This window comes from Phalaenopsis equestris, unplaced genomic scaffold (genome assembly GCF_001263595.1).
Source record: "Phalaenopsis equestris unplaced genomic scaffold, ASM126359v1 Scaffold000404, whole genome shotgun sequence".
NCBI lineage: Eukaryota > Viridiplantae > Streptophyta > Magnoliopsida > Asparagales > Orchidaceae > Phalaenopsis > Phalaenopsis equestris.
In genome coordinates, this window is record NW_018164846.1 from 457,599 (window position 1) to 481,896 (window position 24,298).

The 24,298-nt window shown below is 37.5% G+C and overlaps 1 protein-coding gene across 6 annotated transcripts in view; it reads right to left on the reverse strand.

Moving 5' to 3' along the window:
• The window catches only part of LOC110026934 (meiotic recombination protein SPO11-1), a 102,694-nt gene that overhangs the window by 15,064 nt on the left and 63,332 nt on the right, over positions 1-24,298 (reverse strand). For 5 of the 6 annotated variants that reach the window (XM_020728161.1, XM_020728162.1, XM_020728164.1 and 2 more), the window contains one exon: positions 18,927-18,943. The exons of the other annotated variant lie outside the window; for it this stretch is intronic. In XM_020728161.1, the coding sequence (XP_020583820.1) occupies positions 18,927-18,943 (17 nt within the window). The remainder of the gene's footprint in view (positions 1-18,926; positions 18,944-24,298) is intronic. 6 annotated transcript variants of the gene reach the window in all.

The window sequence follows — 24,298 nt, forward strand, 5'->3', positions numbered from 1 at the left end:
CCCTACACGTTAATATTTAAAAAGAAGGTACAGGGTTAAGGAGGGGAAGAGGGTCCCCATTCTAGAAAACACAAAAAAAAAATACATTTGACTCACCCCTAGGGGTCCCTCTTCCCTAACTACAACTCACGCAAAAATTAGTCTCCAAAATACAGGTATACCCAGAAACCAGAAAAAAGAATCCAAAAATAAAAATAGTAATCTTGTGTGCTTGTATATCTTGGAAGTATTTGAATGAAAACAAAACAAAGAAAGTCATGTAAAGGAGCCATCCTCTGCGCCACAGCCAAGAGCAAGGACTCCATCCCAGCCCGTGTCTTCAAAAATGAGATCCTCCTGTAATAACTGACAAAACCAGCCAAGCCAAACAAAAAGAGGGAAACCAAAAGAGAAAATTCAGCAAAGTTCAGCCTAACCGAACAGTTGATGACCAAAACACATAAAATCTTAGAACCGAATGTAGGGGAGATTTAAGGTATCTCCAATGATAAGTCTCCGAAGAGGGGCAGTGGGATGTGTGCCAACGTGACAAGTCTCCTCTGCATATTTGGCAAGCTAGTCAGTAGGGGAGTTGCCCTCTCTATGAATAAACTTCCATTTAACCTTAAGATGTTTTTCAGCTATAAGAGCTATTATTCTTTTAAATATACCAATTAAATCCCAGAGTGGAGAAGTAGTGTCAACCAAAATATCATAAAGCATTTTTGAATCCATCTCCACCTCCAGCTTACAAAAATTGAAAATGTTGGCCACCACTAAAGCCAAAAAGACTCCCTAACATTCAACAACCAATGAGTTTCGACAATAACTGGGGAAGTGAAAAAACCAAGACATTTCCCCTCAAAATTTCTAAATAAACCACCAACCACAACACAGTTAGCATGCCAACAACCATCAACATTTAATTTCACATAATTAACATGCGGGGGAGTCCACAAAATAAGCGGAGGGACCTTAGTGGTGTTAACCATGGAAGAGCTAGCTCTTAAAGCTTTATTATAATAGGCAATCACATATGCAACAATCATAGCAATAGAGAGGGGAGAGGTGTGATAATTAAAGCTATTTCTGGTTTCAGAAGTCCCAAAGAAACCACAAAACCAATAAAGGGAGGGGAAACCTCCCCTTACAGACATCAAAATCCTTTCATTGTCATAAATAACTAGTTAAAGATACTCTATGTGTCCAAGAGAAACCAAAGTGAGTGTCAATCATATCCCAGACCTCCAAAGAGAAAACACACTCAAAGAAAATGTGTGTTATATCCTCCTCCTTCATTCTACACATATGGCATATAGAGGCTAATTTCAAGCCCTTATGCTTAAGAATGTCATCCAGTGGGATTAACGACATAAGATAACGCTAAAGAAAAAAGGATAGAGAAGGAGATAAATATTTATGCCAAATCCATTTCCCCTATATCCAGTCACGATGTGAGTGTAGAGTGTCATAAATGAGCTTGCAAACTGAGAGAGAATTGCTTCTTTTCCACATGGGGATATCTTTATGAATAGGAGTGATGAGGATTGCGAGTATATGCTTTGCATTTTGTTCCCCAACCGTAGAGCATAATTTAGAAAAATCCCAACCTTCATTATCAAAGAAATCAGAGACCAATAAAGAGTTAGAATGAGGGGAGTAAGATAAGCCAGAATTGTGAGAAAAACCCCAATTTTCATTCCAGAAGTAAATGTTCCCCTCTCCAATATCCAAAAAAATGAAACCATTTGCTGTATCTCTAGCATTCACTACAGTTTTCCAAATACGAGAATCTCCAACCTTCCAAGAGACCAAGGAAGGATGAATATTAGCACAATATTTTAGCCTCATAAACATAGCCCAAAGAGAGGAACCTAATCTAAATTTGAACCAAAGCTTACAGAGGTTCACTTCCACAGTATGCTTTAGTGCTTTAAAATCGAGACCACCAGCTTCTTTAGACTTACAAACTTTATGCCAAGTACTCCAGATTTTCTTTGCACCATTCCCCACCCAAAGAAATTTATTAAAGAGCTTCTCCATAGTACAAATAACATTTTTCTTGGGATTGAACACTTGCAAAACATATAAAGGAATGCTCTGAAGAACACTAGTAAGTAAAGAGATCCTGCCTTGATTTTATCAATCACATCATCCATATGCATCTGTTTCCTTCTCCCCCTTATCAAAATCACCCCAAGATATTTAAGGGGATGAGAGACATTCTGAAAACCTGTAAACATAACACCTCATTGAATAATATGTTGCTTAACCTGTTTGCCAAAAAACAATTGACATTTGTCACTATTGAAACAAAGAGCGGAACAGCTTTGGAAATCCTGTAAAAGCCCCATCACTTGTTTTATGGCAAATTTAGAAGCATTAGTAAAAATAATAACATCATATGCATAAGCAAGGTGAGAGATCATCATTAACTGAACATGTGGATGTGAGAGTTGGAAACTATTAAGCATCCTAGAGAAATAATCAAAAGCTAAAATAAAAATAATAGGAGAAAGAGGCTCTCCCTGTTTGATGCCCCGAGAAGCAATGAAAAAACCATAAGAGTTTCCATTGACCAAGACAGAATAATAATTGTTGGCGAGCCATCTTTTATTCAAGGAGCAAAAACTTGTATTAAAACCTCTAGCTTTGAGAACATTGACGATGAAATCCCAATTTAAGGTATCAAAGACTTTTTTGATATCAAGTTTGATCACCAGATTGCCACCACTGTAATTTTTATCAAGATCCTGTAATATTTCCCGTGTCAACAGAATATTATCAGAAATGTCACGACCTTTAATATTAAAGGTCGATTGTTGAGGAGAAATAAGAGAAGTAAGATGAGATTGGAGGCGAGCTCGAGTCACAATCACTTTATTAATGATTTTAGATATGACCGAGGTTAATGATATGGGCCTAAAATCCTTCCAATGTGATTTAGTGGTAGACTTAGGAATGAGAACAATCAAGGCAGCAGAGAAATACTTCGTAGGATCAACTCCCTGAAAAAAACTTTGAATAGCCAGCATTACTTCCTTCTTAACAATGTCCCAACAAGAAATATAAAAAGTGGAGTTGAAACTATCAGGGCCAGGAGTCTTCTGTGAGCTAATATCTTTAAGAGCATTTAAAATTTCCAACTCAGTAGGGGGGTCCGACAAAGAGAGATTGGAGAACATATCTCTTTGGTCCTCAAAATAATCAGAAATAATATCAATGATGGGTGGAGTATCAGCATAAAGAGAAGAAAAATAATCAGCTGCATTACATCCAATCTGATTAGCATCAGTAAGAGTGGAGCCCTCATCGATAACAATCTTGATGATGGTGTTTATGTTACGGCAATATTTGATAGTGACATGAAAGTATTTGGTGTTTCTGTCATCATTCTTAAAATGATTATCACAAACTTTATGTCTGAGGAAATCTTCCTCAATAGAGATTTCCTCAAAGAGTGTGGTGAGCATCCACTAGTTTAGAACCAAGATCGGGAGTAGGAGTAGCAATCACCTGAGCCTCTAAATCATCCACCTCTTGTTGGGCCTTTAGCACCCTAGAGTGAACATTACCAAAAGTGTCAATGTTTCATCTTTTTAAATGAAAAGCCACATTCTTATGCAGTTGCCACAACGTAAGTCAAGGATTCCCACTTCCATTAGAGACCCAAACCTGTTGAATCAAATCAATGAAAGTGGTGTGAGTAGTCCAAACATTAAGAAATTTAAAATGATATCGAGAAGACTTGGAATGAAAAGCTAAAGTAAGCAGAATCGAATTATGATCCGAAGTAGCATGATTCAAATGCTTGACTTGGATAATATTATAGTAGCTCAAAAACTGAGAGTTTCCCAAGAATCTATCCAAACGTTGTAACATTCTCCGCCAAGTGTAAGGAGGACCAGAGAAACCTAAATCATAAAGGTCAGCTTCCTCAATATATTCACAGAAACGATTAATAAGATTTGTGTCAACCTTAGCGCCACCCCATCTCTATGTAGGCGACATAATCATATTTAAATCGTCTCCAATGAACCGATTAGCATTTATTATGGCCCCCAAATGAGTAAGTTGTTGCCAAAGAAGGAATTTATCCCTTAAGTGAGAGCTTTAAGTGAGAATCCCTTAAGTGAGAGCTAGCATAGATAAACGTAGCCCAACCTGAAAACAGTTCAAATTGATATTGAATGAGAACATACTGCACATTGTCATCAATGATATTAACAACGATATCCTTCTTCCAAAAAAGCCAAATTTTGTTGCTCACATTGCAGAAATGCGAATACCCCTTGAACCTCTTGATGATGCTATCTTTATGAATTGAAACAAAAGGCTACAAAATAGCAAGGATGTCAGGTTTATGGACCCTACATAAATGCTTTAAAAGATTAAAGGAGTGAGAGTCCGCCACTCCTCTAATGTTCCACACCAAAACATTAAGTATTATGGCTCATGGCACTCTCCCCTCTAGCAATCCTATAGGGTAGGTGTCAGTGCTCACCTTCTGAGTCATAAGTGATATCAGTAGTATTTGATTGTGGTAATTTCGGTAGTTCAAGTTTACTTCTCCCTCGTTTTCCACTATATCTCTGAATTTGTCATTCAAATTCAAGGACAGAAAACAATTGCTGATGGATCCTGCTGTGAAGAGATAATGTGAGTGGAGGGATCGGAAGAGGAATGGGAAGAGGAAGGCTGGGCGGGGTCGGCAACTATAGGTATTTGAGTGGAGGGTTCGGTTTGAAGATCAGTGAAGAAAGGGGGATCAACCAACTCAGTAACTGTAACATCCACGGGTAAAGGCCCTTGAGCCACCTCAGCATCCCCCATACCAGGAGTAGGTATTCTGTTAATTTCTAAAGAAGGAACAAACAACTAATTTGAAGCATAGACCTTCTTATTGTGCTTATTGTGCTCATTGTAAGATGTTTGGGTAGTTCAGATTCCTTCTCCTTCTTCATGGAGCATAGACCTTCTTATTGTGCTCATTGTAAGATGTTTGGGCATACTCTTGATAAATGCCACAAACTTAACCCTAATTTGAAATCTAAAGATCAAGTGAATAAGGATAGATCTAAGGATATATTTGTACCATTTGCTATTACTATTACCGCGAGTGATGTGATGCTGACAAAGTTTCTCCGTAGGACCCCCCCAATGACACTGTTGTTACTGTTACTGCGAGTGATAGTGTTCAAACTGATAATCAGGAGAGCCTTGTAGCTCCACTTTTTCAGGAAGTATTTGATGTAGAGGCAACTCATACTTCACATATACTAGAACTTATTGTGGGTACTACGGTTGGTATTCCTTCTGCTTCAGCTCTACCACCCCACAGGCTGATTCTTCGGATGAGGAATGACAGGTCTATTCCAGGAGAAAGAAGAAGAATGGAGGCCGACTCCAACTCGGGAACATATTGGATGATACATTAGTTACTACTGGCAATAACAATCAACTTATCAACTTATTAGCTTGCTCCTTCCCTAGAACTAGAGGCAAAGGCAAGACCAAATTGGGTTGCTCTCTAGCCACCTGATACTATGTATTTCAACACTGTTAGATTTTTTGTTTTAGCATCTAATGTATTTTCTGATTTTTCTAGTTTTGAAACTTTGTGGTTTTTTGTGTGGGCGATTGTCATGCTTAGGCCCTCCCACACATTGTATCTGTATCTTTCTTTCTATTTAATATATTAGTCTTTTGGGGCTTTCAAATACATATATATATATATATATAACAAGTTTGAACACACTCTAAAGCCACATCATATGTTAAAATAGTAGTTATGTTTTGGCTTTGATAGCCTGATGTAAATTGAAAGATTACCAATTAAAGAAGAAAATAGGTATTTGCATGATAATCTTTTCAAAAAAATTAACAAAAATATAGAGTCACGAGCCAGCTTGGTCTTGCCTCTTCCTCTGGTTCTAGGACCGGAGAGAGCTAACAAATTGTTGAGTGTCGTTACATTACCCGAAGTTACTAGGGTATCATCCATTAAGTTCCCAAGCTGGGGTGTGCCTCCATTTTTCTTTTTCTTTCTAGATGTGTAAACCTGTCATTCCTCATCCGACGACTGGCTCATCTGATCAGTGTGGTCAACAGATTGTTGGGTATGTAGGAGAGAATGAGCCCCCAGCTCCTGACTAGCAGCAATAACATTCTGATTCTGAAGAGATGGTAAGCATGTCTCTTCAACACCTGAAGCGTCCTGGAGATGTGGAGCTTCAATACTATCCTGATTGTCAGGCCCAAGTAAACCATCTGCCAATATATCAGTCGGAAGAACAGAGAGAGTATTGTCTCCGGTAGTGGGAGGCGGAAGTGACATTGTGTCAACCGGTGTTTCAATAGTTTGTGGAATGCACTCAGGGGCAGAGGAGGGACAGGTATGAGGTGGGACAGATCCATAAGCATTTTTACTTGAAGGTTTTAAATTTGGATGCAACTGATAACATTAAAAAGAAGAATGTCCAAATATACGACAGTGAGTACAATAAAGTGGTATCTGTTCAAGTTCTGCTTGCTGCCAAAAACCCTGATATGGTGTGTCAATCCATATTTCTTCCGAAAAAGGTAAAGTAATATCTATTTCTATCAAAATTCTGGCTTCTGAAGGCCGAGTTAGATTCACTGTAGCCGTGTCAGTTTTGAGGGGTTTATCGTATACCATCGCTAAAGCAAAGAGAAGCTCTTGATCAAAAAGGCGGATCTTCAGACCTGGGAAGCGCAGCCAAACAGGAATGGTAGGAGGTTCAATACGAGGGTCAAAATCCACCGTCCATTTTAAAACTTTCATCACCTGGTTTTCTATTCGAAGAAGTCTTCTCGCAAACAAATGGGTGTAGTCTTCATCATTTGATAATTGAATCAGAATGTGGCGACCATCCAATTTACCTATCTTCCAACCCCCTTTCAGTTTCATTTGCTCAAAATCCTTTCGAATTAGTTCAAGTTTAGGGTTTCCATAAAGAAACTTACCTACTAAGAACAGTCGACAGAACGCAACTAGGGTGGAGATTTCTGCCTCAGTGAGAAAGATTCCAGGTTTGTCATTTTTACGGGAAGCTTTTTTGAGAAATACGGTTTCAATACCAAGGGTAAAATTGTCATGGTATCGTTGCGGAAACATATTGGAAAGAGGGCTGGAGACGGGGTTATCACTGGCGAGAGTAGCGGCGTAGGAACGCCCTGATGCCATTTATATCGATCATGTATATATATATGTCAGCGGACATCTGCTCTGCTAGGGTTTCGCCATCGGGCGAAACCAAAGTTTCGAGCTACGGTTTCATCTGGTCAGCGGCTCGACAACGAACTTCCCACACTCGACGACGACGACGAAGGGCTCTACGTTCGTCGTCTTCCCTTACGACGAAGGGCGTTGTTTCCCTTTTCGTGCTCCAGTTTCAAGCTGCAATTTCATCTGGTCTGTGGTTCTTTTCTGCGCCTCTCTGCTCGCTCTGTTTCGCAAAGGGCACGCCTGTCTGCTCGTTTCCTGCCCGACAGAAGGTTTCCTGTTCGCCTCTCCGCTCGCTTCCTGCTTGCCAGACTATTTCTCTACTATCTCACAGAGGGACCTCGACGCTCCGTTCCTATGCAAATGCTCTTGCCGAAGACTTTCCCGCTCGTGCCCCTCCTCCAGGTTCAGCGTCTGGTTTTTCTCTGGTTTTTCTATCGGTAAGTCCTGCAATGTTCCAGAATCTTTCCATGAGGCTCTTGAAGGTGGAGGTGATCACACTTTTATTAAAAATCTTGGAAAAAAAATGGAGAGTCTGTACTTATTCTCATAGAGGTTGAAACCAATACTCTTGCGTCCTCTTGGCGTTTCTCTCTAATGGGGAAATTCCTTTATGGTTACCCAAAACTGGAGATCATAAGGATAGAGTTTGGTACTCTGAAACTATTGGACAGTTGGAACATTGACCTACTTGACGGTAGACATATACTAATTCAGCTATCTCATGATGCCGATTACACTCGCATTTTCTCTCGAAAAGCTATCAAGATTGGTAATCGTTTTATGAAAATTCTGAAGTGGACTGTCGGTTTTGATCCAAAAGCGGAGTCCCCTATCATTCATGTTTGGATAAGGTTTCTGAGGTTAAAATTACATCTGTTCAACATGGAAATCCTTTACTCTTTAGCAACTGCTTACGGTAAGCCTCTAAAGGTGGATAGTCCTACGTTTGCTGTCACTAGACTCTCTGTAGCTTGTGTGTTAGTTGAGAGAGATATCACTCAAGTAGCTCCGGATGAGATATGGATTGACACTATGCACAATAGGTATTGACAAAAGGTTGAAATGAAACCACATCCTCCTTATTGCTCTCATTGTAGTATGTTTGGTCACAGCTCTACTATTTGCTATCATTTGCATCCTCATCTGAGGCCAAATATCGCTAAAGAACAGTCACCTACTATCCCTGCTGAGAAGATGCAACTTGATCCTCTTTCCAACACTGCAATTCTTGAAGAACAACAACAAACTACAACTACAAATCCAGTTGTGTTTATACCACCCATTGTTATTGAAGAAGACTTTGAAGAAGACTCACTCACATGGACTCACTCACATGCCAAGACACACGATAGTGCTCCTTTGATCCAATAATAAATCGACCGGTACAACATGTAGTTGCTTCTAATGTCCAATTATTTGCACATCTCCAACACACTTTAGACCAAGATCAGGTGAGCCAATCTTCGGAAGAGGAATGACAGGTCTATTCCAAGAGGAAGAACGGAGGTCGACTCTAGCTCGGGAACCTATTGGATGATACATTGGTTACTGCTGACAATGACAATCATCTTACTAACACAATCATCTTACTCATCTTACTAACTTATTAGCTTGCTCCTTTTCTAGAACCAGAGGCAGAGGCAAAACCAAATTGGGTTGCTTTCTAGCCACCTGATACTATGTATTTCTACATTTTTAGAATATTTCTTTATGTTTCTAATGTACATTTCAGTATTTTTTTGTTATGGAACCCCTTGTGGTTTTGTTGTGAGCCGGGTGCCATGTTTGGGCCCTCTATCACATTATATCTGTGAAAAGCCTAAGGGCTAATTTTATTGAAATAGGGTTCGTGGTGGGAGAATCGAGCCAGAGCTCTCGTGGCGCGTCTTAGGGTTCGACCAAAGCAAGAAGTCTCCGCCTCTGCCATCGTTTCGTTTTCAGCGATCGTCGACAACCACGTGAGCTTCTACTTCGAGTGTCGACCTTGTTGAGCTGCAATCCGCAGCTTCTGCGTCGGCATCCAACTCCGCTGTCTGCGCCAGTGCTTCTCCGACCTTATCTTCTGCTTTGTTTCTGTGCCTCTCTCCAGCCCGATGCAAATTTCTCCCTGCAGGTGACAGTGGTTGTTTTGATGGCACTTCCTTCTTCTTTTACTGAACCGACAAAGGTTTCATTAGTCCACGTGGTGAGAAACCCTCAAGTGGAGTTCGCGGTGGTATTCCCCTCAAACTATAAAGAATGTCGGGATGACACATGATTTTCCTTTTGTTAAGAAAATAAGTAGGAAAGGTTAGAAACCAACAATTTTTTCTCTGACTCAGAAATTTATACCCTGACAGAAAAATTCAAGTTTGTTCTCATTGAAAAATTTTAGTGGAGACACCCACCTATGGAGGTTATCAGAAAGAGCGTAGATGATCTTAAGCCAGTAGGTAAGTGGAAGGTGAGACTTATGAATGTGAAGCATGTGTTGATCCAACTAACAATGGCTGAAGACAATACCAGAATTTTCTCCAAGAAATATCTTAATATTACGGGAAAAGCTATGAAGTTACTCAACTGGTCTTCTGATTTCGACCCAAATCATGAAACTCCCACTGTACAGGTATGGTTTAGTTTACCTTGTCTCAAACTGCATTTTTTTCACCATCAGGTTCTGTACTCTATTAGGGTCATCCTAGCGGATCCTTTGAAGCTAGATTTGTCTACTTTCAACCTAACCAGACCCTTAGTGGTCATAATACTTGTGGAAAAGGATATTACTTTACCAGATGTTATTGAAGTCTGGTTAGACACAACCCACAATGGATATTGACAACAAATCATCTTGGAACACATACCCCAATATTGTACCCACTGTAAGATATTTGTTCATATCCTTGATAAATGCTACAAGCTCCATCCTAATTTGAAAACTAAGGTTCAAGTGAATAAGGATGAGTCTAACCCCACTGCTCTCGACTTTTTAGTTCCACCTGGGGAGGATATTATCAGACAGGTGGTGTATGTTGCCCCTGAGGACCCCCCTAATGGCACTGCTCTTACTGTTACTGCGAGGGATGTGATGTTGACACCTTCAAACCCCATAGAAAACAGTACTGATGGACCATTACCTACAAATGAAAGTGTTCAGACTAATAATCAGGAGAGCCTCGCAGCTCCACTTCTTCATGAAGTATCCGGTGTAGAGACAACTCATAATTCACATATGTTAGAACCTATTGTGGGTAGTGGTACTATGGTTGATATTCCTTCTGCTTCAGCTCTACCACCCCATCAGACTGATTCTTCGAAAGAGGAATGATAGGTCTATTCCAGGAGGAAAGAGGAAAAAGCAGAATGGAGGTAGACTCCAGTTCGGGAACATATTGGATGATACATTGGTTATCCTTGACAATGACAATCACCTTACTAGCTTACCAGCTTGCTCTTTTCCTAGAACTAGAAGCAGAGACAAGACCAAATTGAGTCGCTCTCTAGCTACCTGATACAATGTATTTTGACACTGTTACTAATGTATTTTTCTATTTTTTTTTAGTTTTGGAACCATTTGTTTTTTTGTGGGCAGGGAGTCATGCTTGGGCCCTCTCACACTTTGTATCTGTATCTTTCTTTCTCCTTATTATATATATATATATATATATATATATATATAGCCACACACGTGAGAAATGTTTCAGATTACACCCAAAATTGAAACCCAATATTCCAATACAGTTGATAAAGATAATCCTATGGCTGAATAAAATGCAAAGGAACCCTATTTCTGACAGTTCATTTTTAGACAAAATGCAAAGAACCAATCTATTCCTGAACCAGTTAATTCTGCCAATGCTACCCAAGAGACAACTTTAGATTCTGCAACTTTTTTGGAACTTGTTACTAATGTTAACCAGAAAGATGAGCTATCTGTCGTCCCCATTCCTAACAATGGAAACATTCCTACACAGCCTGAACTTGCTCCTCGTGAACCTGTAACAATGATCAACAGGAATAATAAGTGGAAGATGAATGACAGATTCAAAAATACAAGAGGAAGAAAAGAGGAATGCCTCGCCTCAAAAATCTCAAGGATGACCGTTTGATCATTTCGTGCAAAAGCCCCCTTCACAGATTTTTGCTGGACTCCATTCCTAGAACCAGGGGGAGGGGGAGACGAAAACCCTCCCATCATGATTGACCTCCTCTACTCTTACTCAACACTCTTCTACAATTTCATGAAATCTAATTGAATTTTTTGAGGTATACTTATATATTTTGACATTTTTTTGAGTCTTGTATGCTTTGTGAGTGGGTTCTTAGCACCTGCTCACTAAAACCTTTGTATCGACTTTCCATCAATGAAATTTTTATTTTGGCTTAAACTATATTTTTTTTAGAAAAAGCATAAGAACTAATATAATAAAAAAGAAAAGATGCAGATAGGTTGTATGAGAGAGCCTAAAATAAGACCGAACTCACATAATACAACACACACAAATCCAAATAAAACAAAGATACAAAAAGATAAAAAACTAAAAAGCCACCAACGGGTGCAAAAGTGCTAGGAACGTTCCACTTTAGTCATTCCTCTGCCTCTAGTTCTCGAAAGGGAGCCAACTAACAAATTAGTAAGGTGCGTATCATTACCCGAAGTAACCAAAGTATCGTCCATCAGATTCGTGAGCTCAAGTAGGTCTCCACTCTTCTTCTTCCTCCTGGATGTGTAAATCTGTCATTCCTCGTTCAAGGATTAACTCATCTGATCAATGGATTGTTCCAAAGGTGGTCGGATAGGTGTAGGCTGTTGCATATCATGATCCCCATAAGCCTGAGTAACATTAACATTTTGCTCGACCTGATGAGACGGTAGTGAAGCAGTAGAAATATCGCCACCTGTAATATCAGTGCTAGGTTCTAGGGCAGGTGTGGTCTGAAGAATCTCCCTCGCCCCAACGATAGGAGGTTCCAAAGACGGGGGAGCTACAACATTGTGTGGAGACTGAATGGTTGACATATTACTTGTGAGGATAGTGACGTCTTCAGGAGTATCCTTTTGATGATCAATAGTGTTAATAACTTAGAGCTGATCAGGAGGAGATGAATTCTCTGTCTTTGACGGAGCACTTTGCTTTTTTGGTCTGAGTTGGGGGTGTAGATGGTGGCATTGAGAATTAGAGTGGTCGAACATACGACAGTTCAAACAATAAGAAGGAAAAATCTCAATCACTATCTTTTGCTAATATCCATGATGTTGTGTGCTCAACCAAATTTCCTCAGAAGCGGATGAAGTGATGTCTCTTTCAGCAAGTACTCTGGCTTCAGTTGGGTGAAAAAGATTAAAAGTAGGAATGTCCGTTTTGAGTGGCTGACAATAAGCTGAGACAATAGAGTACAACACTTTTTGAGTGAAATAGTGAAATTTCAGATCAAGGAGACGAATCCAAAAAGAAATGATTGGTCGTTTCATTTGTGAGTCAAAATCCATAGACTATTTCAAAATCTTTATTGCTTTGTTATCAATCCAGATTATTCTTCTAACAAATAAGTGTGTAATCCTCTTCATTATTAAGTGGAATAAGAAATTGGAATAAGAATGTGTGTTCTATCTAAAAGTCCAATTTTCCACTCCCCAACAAGATGCATAAACTCAAATTCCTTACAAATCAGCTCTATTTTTGGATGATCATACAAAAATTTCTCGATCAAATTTAGACCACAGGAGAAAACGGGTTGAATACCTTCAGCTTCTGTAAAAAATATGACAGGTTTCCCATTCTTACTATCAAATTTCTTAATGTCCTCCACCCACTCAAACAAAAGAGGAAAAGAGCAAGATTTAGGTGCATTCAAGGCTTGGGCAGCCGCATACGATCTGTCTGAAGCCATCCCTAATAGATGGAGGAGCGACGTTACGAAAGGTGAAGAAAGCACAGAGCAAATTATGAAACCAGAAAAAGGAGCAAAGAGCGGGATGGAGGAAAGCCCCTCTGTGAACTGTAGACCAAAAGAGCTAGCTAGCAGCAGCTAAGAGATGCCCCAAGCCCAACGACTTCTTGGGATGATGACAAGCCGCAGAAGCCCACACTCGATGACGAAAATTGGCGACAAAGACGAAAAAGACGAAAGATGAAACAATGCTTGATCGATGAAGATGCAATGAAGCAGAAAAACCAGGGTTCGCCATATGCGAATTCTAGCAGAGCGGAAATGAGAACGATGAAGCCATATATCGTGTAATGACTTAGACTTATATATATATATATATAAGCATTAAGATAACGATATGCAAATTCAAAAAAAACAAAAACACGGTTAACATTTCAAAGAGTGGAGGAATGGGTGGTCGATTAAAATTCCACCTGAAATAGCACAATGAGATAAGCCTACGAAAGTATAGTTTTCATTTCTCATTGAACAACTTTCAACAGGAAAACTTGTCATTCCAAAATTATGTCAGTATGTCAAATCATATTAGTATAACCTATTTGATTTGTGTTTCATGAAAATTGTGAACAACAAGCCCACCACTGCAGATTTGACCTACCAAAATGCAAAGATACTAGAATAATCAAATCCTCTTTTCATTCTAGCTAGAAGCATTCACTTGAGGAATTGGATAAAACTTAGGGATCAGCGGCACCCAGAAACATGGAAAAATGTGTAGTTTTGTTAAGAGGTTTGATATGGGAAGTCAATGAATTATGCCGTGCAAGACATGTCATTGAACGGAATGAGTTATACTTTGTTATATAAAATAAGGAAATGAAACCAAATAGGAATCCCTCTAAAATAAGAAAAATAAAAAAAGACAAGAAATACAATTAGTGAAATATATTCTAAAGAATGGAAAAAATTTTCTTCTTAATAAGGATTGACACTTTCCAATACTCCCCCTCAAGTTGTACAAAAAAATTCCTTCCTAATATGGATTGACACTTTTATGATAAGAATTCTATATATTGTATAAATCGAGCTTGGATTTCAATTCATCATGCTTGATCCTTGGTAGTACTTTGGTGAGAATATCAACAGCCTGAAGTCATGCAGGAACATAGTTGAGTTGAACAATTCCATTGTTAATATTTTCTGAGATGAAATGTCGGTCAGTCTTGATGTTTTATTCTGTCATGATGCATAAGATCTTTGGCTATACTAATATCTACTTAGTTATCACTGACTAATTTAATTGTCTTTAATCTCAACCTTAAGTTCCCTTAATAACATCTGAATTCACATTCTCTCGCATAATCCTAGTGCAAGAGCATTATATTCAAATTATGTACTACTCCGAAAGACAACTTGTTTTTTTTTACTTTTTCACATGAAGAAATTACCCTAGACAAATGAACAATATCCAATGGTTGATTTTTGATCAGTTATATCTTCTGCAACGAGCATCTTTGTATATCTTAACCTAATATTTTTCAGATCTATTGAATAGCAAATCCTATCCAGGAGTCATCTTCAAGTGTCTCAGGATTTTGTTCACCGCTTCCAAATGCTCATTTGGATTATTCATGTGCTGGCTTACTACAATAACTGAATATACAATATTAGGTTTTGTGTGTGATATATAAAGTAGTTTGCCCACAAGTATTTGATATTTTCTTTTGTCAATTGGATTGTTTTCTTCACTATTGTTCAAACTTTGTTGGAATCCATTAATGTGTCAATAGGTTTACACCCAAGCATGTCAATTTCACTTAATAAATATAAAGTACTTCCTTTGGGATATCACAATTCCCACCTTTGACTGAGCCACCTCCATTCTAAGAAAATAGTGGAGATTCCCAAGATCTTTGATATCAATTTCTATTGCAAGTTTCCTTTTAAGTTTATAATTTGCTCTGGAATATCATATATCAAGATAATATCAGTGTAGGAGGACTTGGTTCAGGTTCTTGACAGCTCCTGTTCTGCATGGTATACTCTACATGCTCAGTAGTATTTTTTTCTTGACATAGACACAAAATACCTTATCACTAGTGTCAAGATGGGGTGAAGTAGTTAAATGGGGTAGTTTTAGTGACAAAGTTTGGTTCTTCAAGTGGAATTAGTTTAGTGATAGGTTTGGTTCAATTGTTTAAGTGACTGGATTTGATTCAATTTGAGTATCTTAGAGAAAGTCCCAAATTTAAATTTTCCTAGAGTTCTCGCCCAGAATTTTAGATTTGTGAAAGTATAATTGATTCTCAAATAAGTGACATCCATAGAATAATATACTTTCCTACTAATTGGTGAGTAGTATTTGTATCCTTTTTTGGTTGGAGGAGTAACCAAGAAAGATACATCTAAGAGCATTGGGATTAAGTTTAGTGCGGTGTAGTCGGTGGATATGAACAAAAGAGAAACAACCAAAGATTTTCAATGGAAAGTCGGAAGAAAAAGAGTAGATATGTAGATAGAATTCCATAAGAATATTACTAGGAATTAGAAATTTTAGCACACAACTACGCATTCTATTGATAAGATATGCGGTTATGAGTATGGCTTCCCCCCAAAAATATTTAAGGACTTGATTAAAAATCATAATGGCACGGGCCACTTCAAGTAAATGTTTGTCCTTGTTCTTAACGACCCCATTTATTGAGTATCATCACAAGAACTTATATTAAAGATACCATGCATGGAAAGATAATGACCAAAAATGAAAATAAAATATTCTTTAGTATTATTAGTTATAAGTACTTCAATTTTGCTTTAGAATTGAGTAAGTATCATGGGGTGAAAGGATTGAAATATAGTGGTGGTTTCAAAATTTTCTTTCATGAGGAATATACAAGTCATTCTAGTATGATCATCTATTAATGATAGAAACCATCGTGGATCTTTTATATTTTTTAATTGAGAGGGTCATCATATATCACTGTGAATTAGAACAAAAGAATGTGAGGGTTTGTATTATAGTTTAAAATATACATTTATGGTAAATTTTGCAAGTTGGTAGGTTTCACATTAATATAAATTAGACTTTTTATTAAAAAACAAATGTGAAAACATTTTTTGAATATAGCAAAATTTAGATGAACAATGTAACAATACCTTAGCATGACTTAACTTTCAATTAAAACGGGCTTGTAATTAGAAACTATATTAATATAATTTGATCTAGACTAATAAATACAAATTGATAGATGAACTTGTCTACTGATAAGATTATTTTCTTTGAGCACATATGGACGACCATGCATCTCAACACCGTGAATTACCTTCTTCGAATCTACTACTTGAAAATCACAAAAATTAGAATAAAATTTAGAAACACTTCTTAAGTTGTGAGTTTTTTGACTGAGAGTAAATTGTAATACAATTTTAGAATATAGAAAATTGAGTAGAGGAGAAAGTTTTTTGTTAATTCAACTTATCTCATTCCTACTACTATAGAGAATGAACCGTCAATTGTTCAAACTGCATAGTGAGTGGTGCATGGGTTGTAATTTAAAAACTTTGATATCTCTCTTCATATGATCCGAGTCTCCGGAGTCACCTATCCAAGGTTTTAGTTTATTGTTTTGAAAAATAAGAGCATAGGGTAAGAAACCTTAGCGTGCCAATAGACTGATCGGTGGCTCAGTAGAGGATTGTGGTATTTGTCTAGAATTGTACCCATGACTTAACATTTTCTGAAGTGTCTCAATTTGTTCCTTGGTGATTGGACTGACTTCTGCATTATTGTTGTTTGTGATAGTAGCATTTGTACGGTTCTCCCTATCATGTCTTCTATAGGATGGTTTCCAATCTATAGATTTTCGTGAAATTTCCAACATTTTCCCCTCGTATGACCAGGATTCCTACAATGATCGCACCACGGTCGTCCTTTCTTGGGATTATTATTCTGAGAGGTGTTGCAAGTGTACAAGGCTCAGTTCTCAACAGATTGTGTGGTGTGATTGTCGATCATCACTAACTTATTTCTGCTTTTCTCCCTTCAAACTTCTGCAAATGCCTCCCAAATAATAAGAAGGTGTTTAATTCACATGATTGTTCCCCTGAATTCATCTAGGTTTTTATTGAGACCAAGAAGAAATTTGATATTCCATTTTTGTTAAATAATTTTCCTATACAAGACTTTTATCAGAGCATTTCCAGACATAAACCTCATACATGTCCGGTTGTAGCCAATAGCATGTGAGAGTGTTTAGAAATTGAGTAACACTTGGTGCTAGAGTAGGTCTCACATGCAACCTTCCATATCTCTTTGGTTGTCCTATAAAGCAGGAAGTTTCCTCCAATCTCCATGATCATCAAATTTATTAACCATGACATAACCAAGTTGTCGTCAAATTTTCAGGCTCGATATTACAATCTATCTTTTTTTAACCCAATCTTTCCCTCTCCCGCATACGTACATAAATACGGACTATGACCATTGGAGAAAATTTTGGCCATGCAGTTTATAGTTAGTGATTGGGTGGGATGAGTTGACAGATATGAGAGGGTATTGATGATGTAGGATTAGATCAAGAGGTGACTTCAGAGGAAGAAGATTGTGATGCCATTCTGTGTTTTACCATGACAATGTTGTGAAGCCCGAGAAAACCTTCTATTGCTCGAACGAATGTGAAAGGGGTTCTATTAATATGACTGCTTGACTGACAAGCAAAAAAAACTAGAGGAAGACCCTTAGTTCAACTTCGGCTGGACGAGGGAACAAGAACCAGAGAGTGAGGTGTGCAGATCTATGTTTTCAAGAGTTCGACAACCCGAATCGATCTCAGGAGCAGTATAGACCTCTGCTTTAGCGAATCCACAAGGCTGCAATCCAGTTGAACAGTTCTGCGATATGGTATGCTAGAACTGCTTGACAAATGACTGTCGTCTGGTCGAGCGAAAGTGACAAACTTCTGTGATCCGATCTGCTGGAATTGCTAGACAGAGAACTGTAATTTGGTCAAGCAGAAGGATCAAACGATGGAGCACTGTGATTCTGAGCATACACGAGAGATGATAAGGCGATCCTAGCTCCTGTGCGTATGAGAGGAGATGGCTTCGTGCATCTAAGATGGAGTCCGGGAATTCCTACAGGTTCCTCGTTGTCGTCCGTGATAAAGAAGCTTCGTTAGAGACGTAGAGGTCGCTTCGACACTTCTTCGACTTGGTAGCTTTCAGAGAACCAAGGAGACGGAGTCCTAGAACGCGAACAAAAGATTTCTGGTCTCTAATCTCAGCAGAAATTCTGAAAAAAAATGTTATTTTTAGCCATTTTCATGCATTACACCTTGCTATATTATATATATATATAATAGTGAACGATAACTAAATAGGAATTCATAGAAAAAAAAAATTACAGTATCTAATAAGGAAAACACAATTATAAAAATATATTATGAGAAAATGAAATAATTTTCTTCCTAATATGGATTGGTACTTTCCAATACTACACAATAACTAAAGTTGAGCACTCTTTTATTCACTTGGAAAATTCGGCAAAGAATGGAAATTGAATTCACTTGTGAAATATTAATCTCAAATGATTGGTGACTGACTTAAGAAAAAGGCTTTGCGCATTCAGTTAAGAAAAAACCGTTAATATGGAAGCAACAGCTCTTAGGATGTGAATAGAAGAAAACTCGCCCATTATTACAAGTCTCCTTGACAAACAAGATAAAAATCTTTGGCAACAGAATGGAACATCAATGTACAACAAATGGAACAAAGTACCAATACTTCCACGCAAGAATAAATTTTTATGGAATTCAAAGTTCTCAGAGTCTACCCTTTTCCTACAGGCACCTGCAAACATGAGTTTTAATAAACATGAGTGTTACAAACATGAGTATGCTAGAAAATATTTTGCATGATTCATTATAAAAAATAAAATATAAAAAAGAGAAAGTGATTTGTAGAAATGCAAGTTTTTGTTCCACCATTTACTTCAAAATTTAATCTATATGAAAAAAAGCACTAATCTGTGTCAAACTCGAGACATGTTAAAGAAAGGGTGTACATAGTGGACAAGGCTCCTACAGTTGCAGGTTCGAGAAGAAAAAAGAGGGCTATTTCAAACCTGATGAAGAACACAACTTTAAACCTACATTTCGAAATATTTACTTTTTGGATTCAAATCCTACTTTAAGATTATAGTGTAGCAAAACCATTGCTCCTAGGGGTGTGATATAAGTGCTCCAGAGCAGAGGATTCCAAAAGCAGATCAAGATTTGAGGTTATGATGGTTTGATGAGAAGATAAGTTAATATGCATTTTCTGCTAAGACACAAGCCATCAATCCAAAAAACAACTTTTAATAATGGTGAATAATTAAAAATAGATGAAAATAAAAAAAACAATGAAAAGATTTTATCTCCTAATATAAATTAATAGTAAGAGAAAAAGAGCATAAAAACCACGATTAATGTTTAACACATAAATATAGAAGATCTTAATAAATGGATCATTTTTTCAAACCAAACATTAAAATAAGGAAAAATGAAAGAAACATAAAGAAGAGAAAAATAAGTCAAGTTTGAACAAGAAACTTATCTTGCCCAAAAACATTTCAGGTCCCACACCTGATTAAGAACCATTTTGGAATAGATGAAGAAAATAGTCTTCATTGTAACATTTTTTTTTTCATTCATCTCATAAGTTGCTTAACATGCCTCAAAATACATAACTTGTAAGCAAGCACGAAATAGGCATTTTAGAAAACGACTGATGCTTATGTATTTGTTACTTAGTTTCCATAACAGAGCCAGGGCTGCTACTTTAGGGCCAACACTAGGAAAAGGTTTTCTCAGCAATAGAGATTGAAAAACGAAGCATGAACAAGAAAAGGCACATAATGTCGCAACAGAGCCACCACTGCATAGAGGCCTTCACATGAATGACTCAATGACCTCAACAAGAAAAGGCACATAATGTCGCAACAGAGCCACCATTACCTAGAGGCCTTCACATGAATGACTCAATGACCTCAATAAGAAAAGGCACATAATGTGGCAACAGAGCCACCATTACCTAGAGGCCTTCACATGCATGAATCAATGACCTCAACAAAACAGTAAGAATAGAAGAATCTAATAGACTAGCACATCAGAGGAGCCACCAGAGAGAAGCTGCCACATAAATAAAACTTAAGAAAGTTCCAGAAATAAGAAAAAATAAGCACCACAACAAAGAAGCTATAGAAGTAAAATAAAAATGCCAACCGGCCTGCCAATAAAACCTCTAGCTCGACCTCAATTTGGGCTAGCAAAGTGACATATGAACATCTCCTTAGGTATTAAGTAGGGTGGGGTATTAGTTAGTATTGGTTGGTCTAACATGCATTACAAAAAATAAATTAGGTACTAAAGAGAAGTCACAGGTCTAATGGATGGAACTCTATTCTATTGAAAAAGAGAGCCCCTATTGAAGGTAGAAGGAAAGACCATATGATGATAAAAAAGACAAAAGTCCATAAGCTAGTGAGAAATAGAGCATTTTTAAATAGACGATCAAGTAAAAGATAATGAATTTATTTATTAACTAGAACAAAACTATATCTAAAACTAAAACTTCCAGGAGGGCAACTTGGAAGCTATATCAGTTTCCATGGGCTTCTCATCAAAGAAAGTTGGAATTTCCTAGCAAACTAGCACTATTCTTCTCTGACGCTGAAATTTCGACTCGTGCAGGAAAATACAAATTTTTACTTGTTGAAAAGTTTCAATTAGGTCGCCCTAAGATCGAGATTATCAGGAAGGTTTTTGAAGATTTCAAACTAGCTGAGGTTTGGCATGTGAGTCTTTTCGACAGAAGACATGTTATGATACAACTGAGCATAGAAGAAGATTACACAAGGATTTTCTCAAAGAAATTTATCACAATCGAGGGCAATCATATCAAATTGCTCAAATAGACCCCTGGTTTTGATCCCAGTCAAGAACCCTCAATTGCGGCTATCTGGTTCTCATTACCTGAACTCAAGCTTCAATTCTTTGACCTATCTATCTTGAATGCAATTGGGACTATCCTAGAAAAACCTTTGCAGGTAAAGACACTTACAATTCATTTCTCACGGCCCTCTTTGGCAAGGATTTTGATTGAAAGGGATATTACACTACCAGATGTAGAAGAAATCTGGCTTGGCTCTACTCACAATGGTTATTGGCAAAAAATCATTATGGAACAAAAATATTACTACTTTAAGCATTGCAAGATGTTTGGACCCCCGCAAGAAAAATGCTTTAGATTGCACCCACAGTTGAGAACCAATAGTCAAAAGCAAGAACATGTTGTTAGTGCACCCCGCGTGCCTGAACGCGCTCCCAACAAACCTGATGACAACCAACCCGAGAAGGGAATAATCACAAGACAGAAAATGGTGTCTGCCCCTAGGAACTCTTCTTCTGACCATACTATATGGGATAATGTTCGGACCGAAAGTCAGGATAGCCCCGCAGCTCCCTATTTAGGAAGCATCAAATGCAAAGGTGACAATTCACACTTCACAAACATTGGAACCTATCCCGGTGGCAAGGACTGCATTTCCTTCTATTGCGATTCTAATATCTAATCAGACCGAGGATCACATGAGTCAGTTCTCAGATGAAGAATGATAGGTTTACACTTCTCGGTGGAAGAATAAGACTGTCTCAAACTTGGAAACTTAATGGATGATACTTTGGTTACTCCTGGTAATAGCACGACACTTCAAAGTTTGTTATCTGGCTCCGCGCCTAAAACTAGAGGAAGAGGCAGGATTAAATTGACTCGTCCCTAGCTACTTATTTTCTGCATGTTTTAAATTTTTCGAGTCTATCTGTATTTTTTTGTTGGGGTAGTACTGTACTTGATATCATATGGGTAAGGTGTTTCTATTGGGCCCTCTCATACAACATTTATCTGTTTTTTCTATTTCAATAAAATCAGTTGTTGGGCTTTTCAAAAAAAAAAAGTTGAAAGAATGTGGTTACATGCTGACAAAAGTTGAGCATTATGAACACATGGTGCCACATATACAAAAGTTGAGCATTATGAACACATGGTGCCACATATACATTTCTAGTTATTGGAATTCGTGACTAGCATTATATAAGCCCACACAATTGTCGAACGTGAAAAAAAAGTATATAATTAGACTGTTATTTTTTAAAAGTTTTAAATAACAAATAAATAGATGAAACTAAACCTAAACCATTAACACCATCAAAACTGAGATCAACCCAAAATAGAGTGTAAAGCTAGGTTTGCACACTAGCAAGCATGTACTATTATTTATGCACCTTAACTTCTAAGGAAAATATATGTTGGTGATGTTTTAAAATAATATTTGAATGTCATTAAAAAATCATAATAGAAAGTCTAAATTCATCCCAATTAATGTTAATAAGATCTTAATTATAAATATGACAAATTAGTTAATTTATTTTAATTAAATCTTCAAACTTGAAAATTAAAATAAAATACTTATTTAGTAAACTTAGATTTATAAGGTTTAATAAATATTATTTGAGCACAATCTTGTAGGAAATCGCTCCCAAAAATCCTTTGAATAGCTGTCGTCATAGGTCCATGTACGGAGGGAGCAGCTTGTTCCTCTATCTTGAAATTAAAAACTACTTTTACACCCAAATTCACAAGGATCATGTAAATTAAATTTAGATGGGAACTTGAACTACATTTAGCATGTCACTAATGTACGCTGAATTAAAACACTTACAACTGAGAAGTAGGCAAGCTTTAATTCTTCTTTAGTTATAAGTCGCGTAGCTCTAGATATCATCAAATTGTCAAGAAAATAATCCTTACTCGACCTTCAAAACTAAGGTACCGAGCTTGTTAAAAAACTCACACTCATCCATTCACAATGGCTATTTCCCAAGGAGCTCAATCACTCACCATGAGAACTTGCCAACTAACCAAGGGTTCTCAACACAATTCACCAAATGCACTACTTTAATCTAAAACTCACCATGTATTTATTTAGCTACATGAAGTCCATCATATATTTCATATCTAATAGCATTGTGTAAACAATTTCGTATGGTTGACTGTCACTTGCCCTCGCCCTCATAAATAGATTGTGACAAACCGAGTAAATGCATTATAAAATCTAGTATATTTAGGTGAAGCTTTGCCCATTGAATTCTCTCTAACAAATCTTTTTATGATTCTCATCAAAATCTCTCTCTCATTCTAATCATCTCTGTAACTTCATTTGACTTTTCCTTCTTTGTCTAAGAGGTTCAACTGTCCTTCGTATATTAATTCACCTAAGAGAATTGTTAGGACAACCTTTAATTAAAACAAAATGAATGCTGGAGATTCATTTCCTTCATTGTCTAATAAAGAATCAGTCCTGGCCAATAAGTGCTTTTCAGTAAACATTGTGAAGTCTCATCTGCCATGAAAATTCAAAATGTTTTTTAATTCCTAAAAAAGTGATGTCAGACCTGTCCAACCATGTTGCTAGCTTTGATTAATAAATTTAATTGTGACATTTAGGGCCCGTTTGGGGCAGCTTAAATGTGCAGCGGCGTTTTTAAAAACGCCGCTCTAGCGTTTGGAAATCACGTTTTACATGTGTTTTTGGAAACAACCTTTTTAAGTTATATTACACGCGGATCGCGGGTATATCCCCGCGATCCGCGTTTGGGCTCTATATTTTCCTTCGCTACCCTCCTAGGCCTGCAGCCGACCAGCAGCCGACCTTCCTTCGAACATTTGGCGTTCTCGCCTCCGTCGCTCCTCCGCAAGTAACAAAACTCTTTCCTCGCTCGACTCCTCCCTTCTTTCCCCTATTTCGCCGAGAGATCTAAGATTTTGGCAAGAAATTTCACTCGATCCATCTGTTTGGAAGTGTTTAGGTGGCTAAAACCTAGATCTATTCTGAATATGCAAGTACCGCTTGTAAAAATATAGATCCACTGTTTCTGTGATATGTTTGAAGCATCAAGGCAGTTCTCTTCTTCATTCCTCATCCCAACTTTTCGTCGAACGGTGTACATTCGTATTAATCTAAATTTTTTTTTCGGTTTTTGTTCATATGGTCTCCATGTTATTCAAAGTTACTGATTCTTTTAGGGTATTTCTTGAGGGTAGATGATATTGATGCAATGTTTTGTTCCCTGCCATTTGATTCTTTGAGGGTATTTGTTGAGGTTT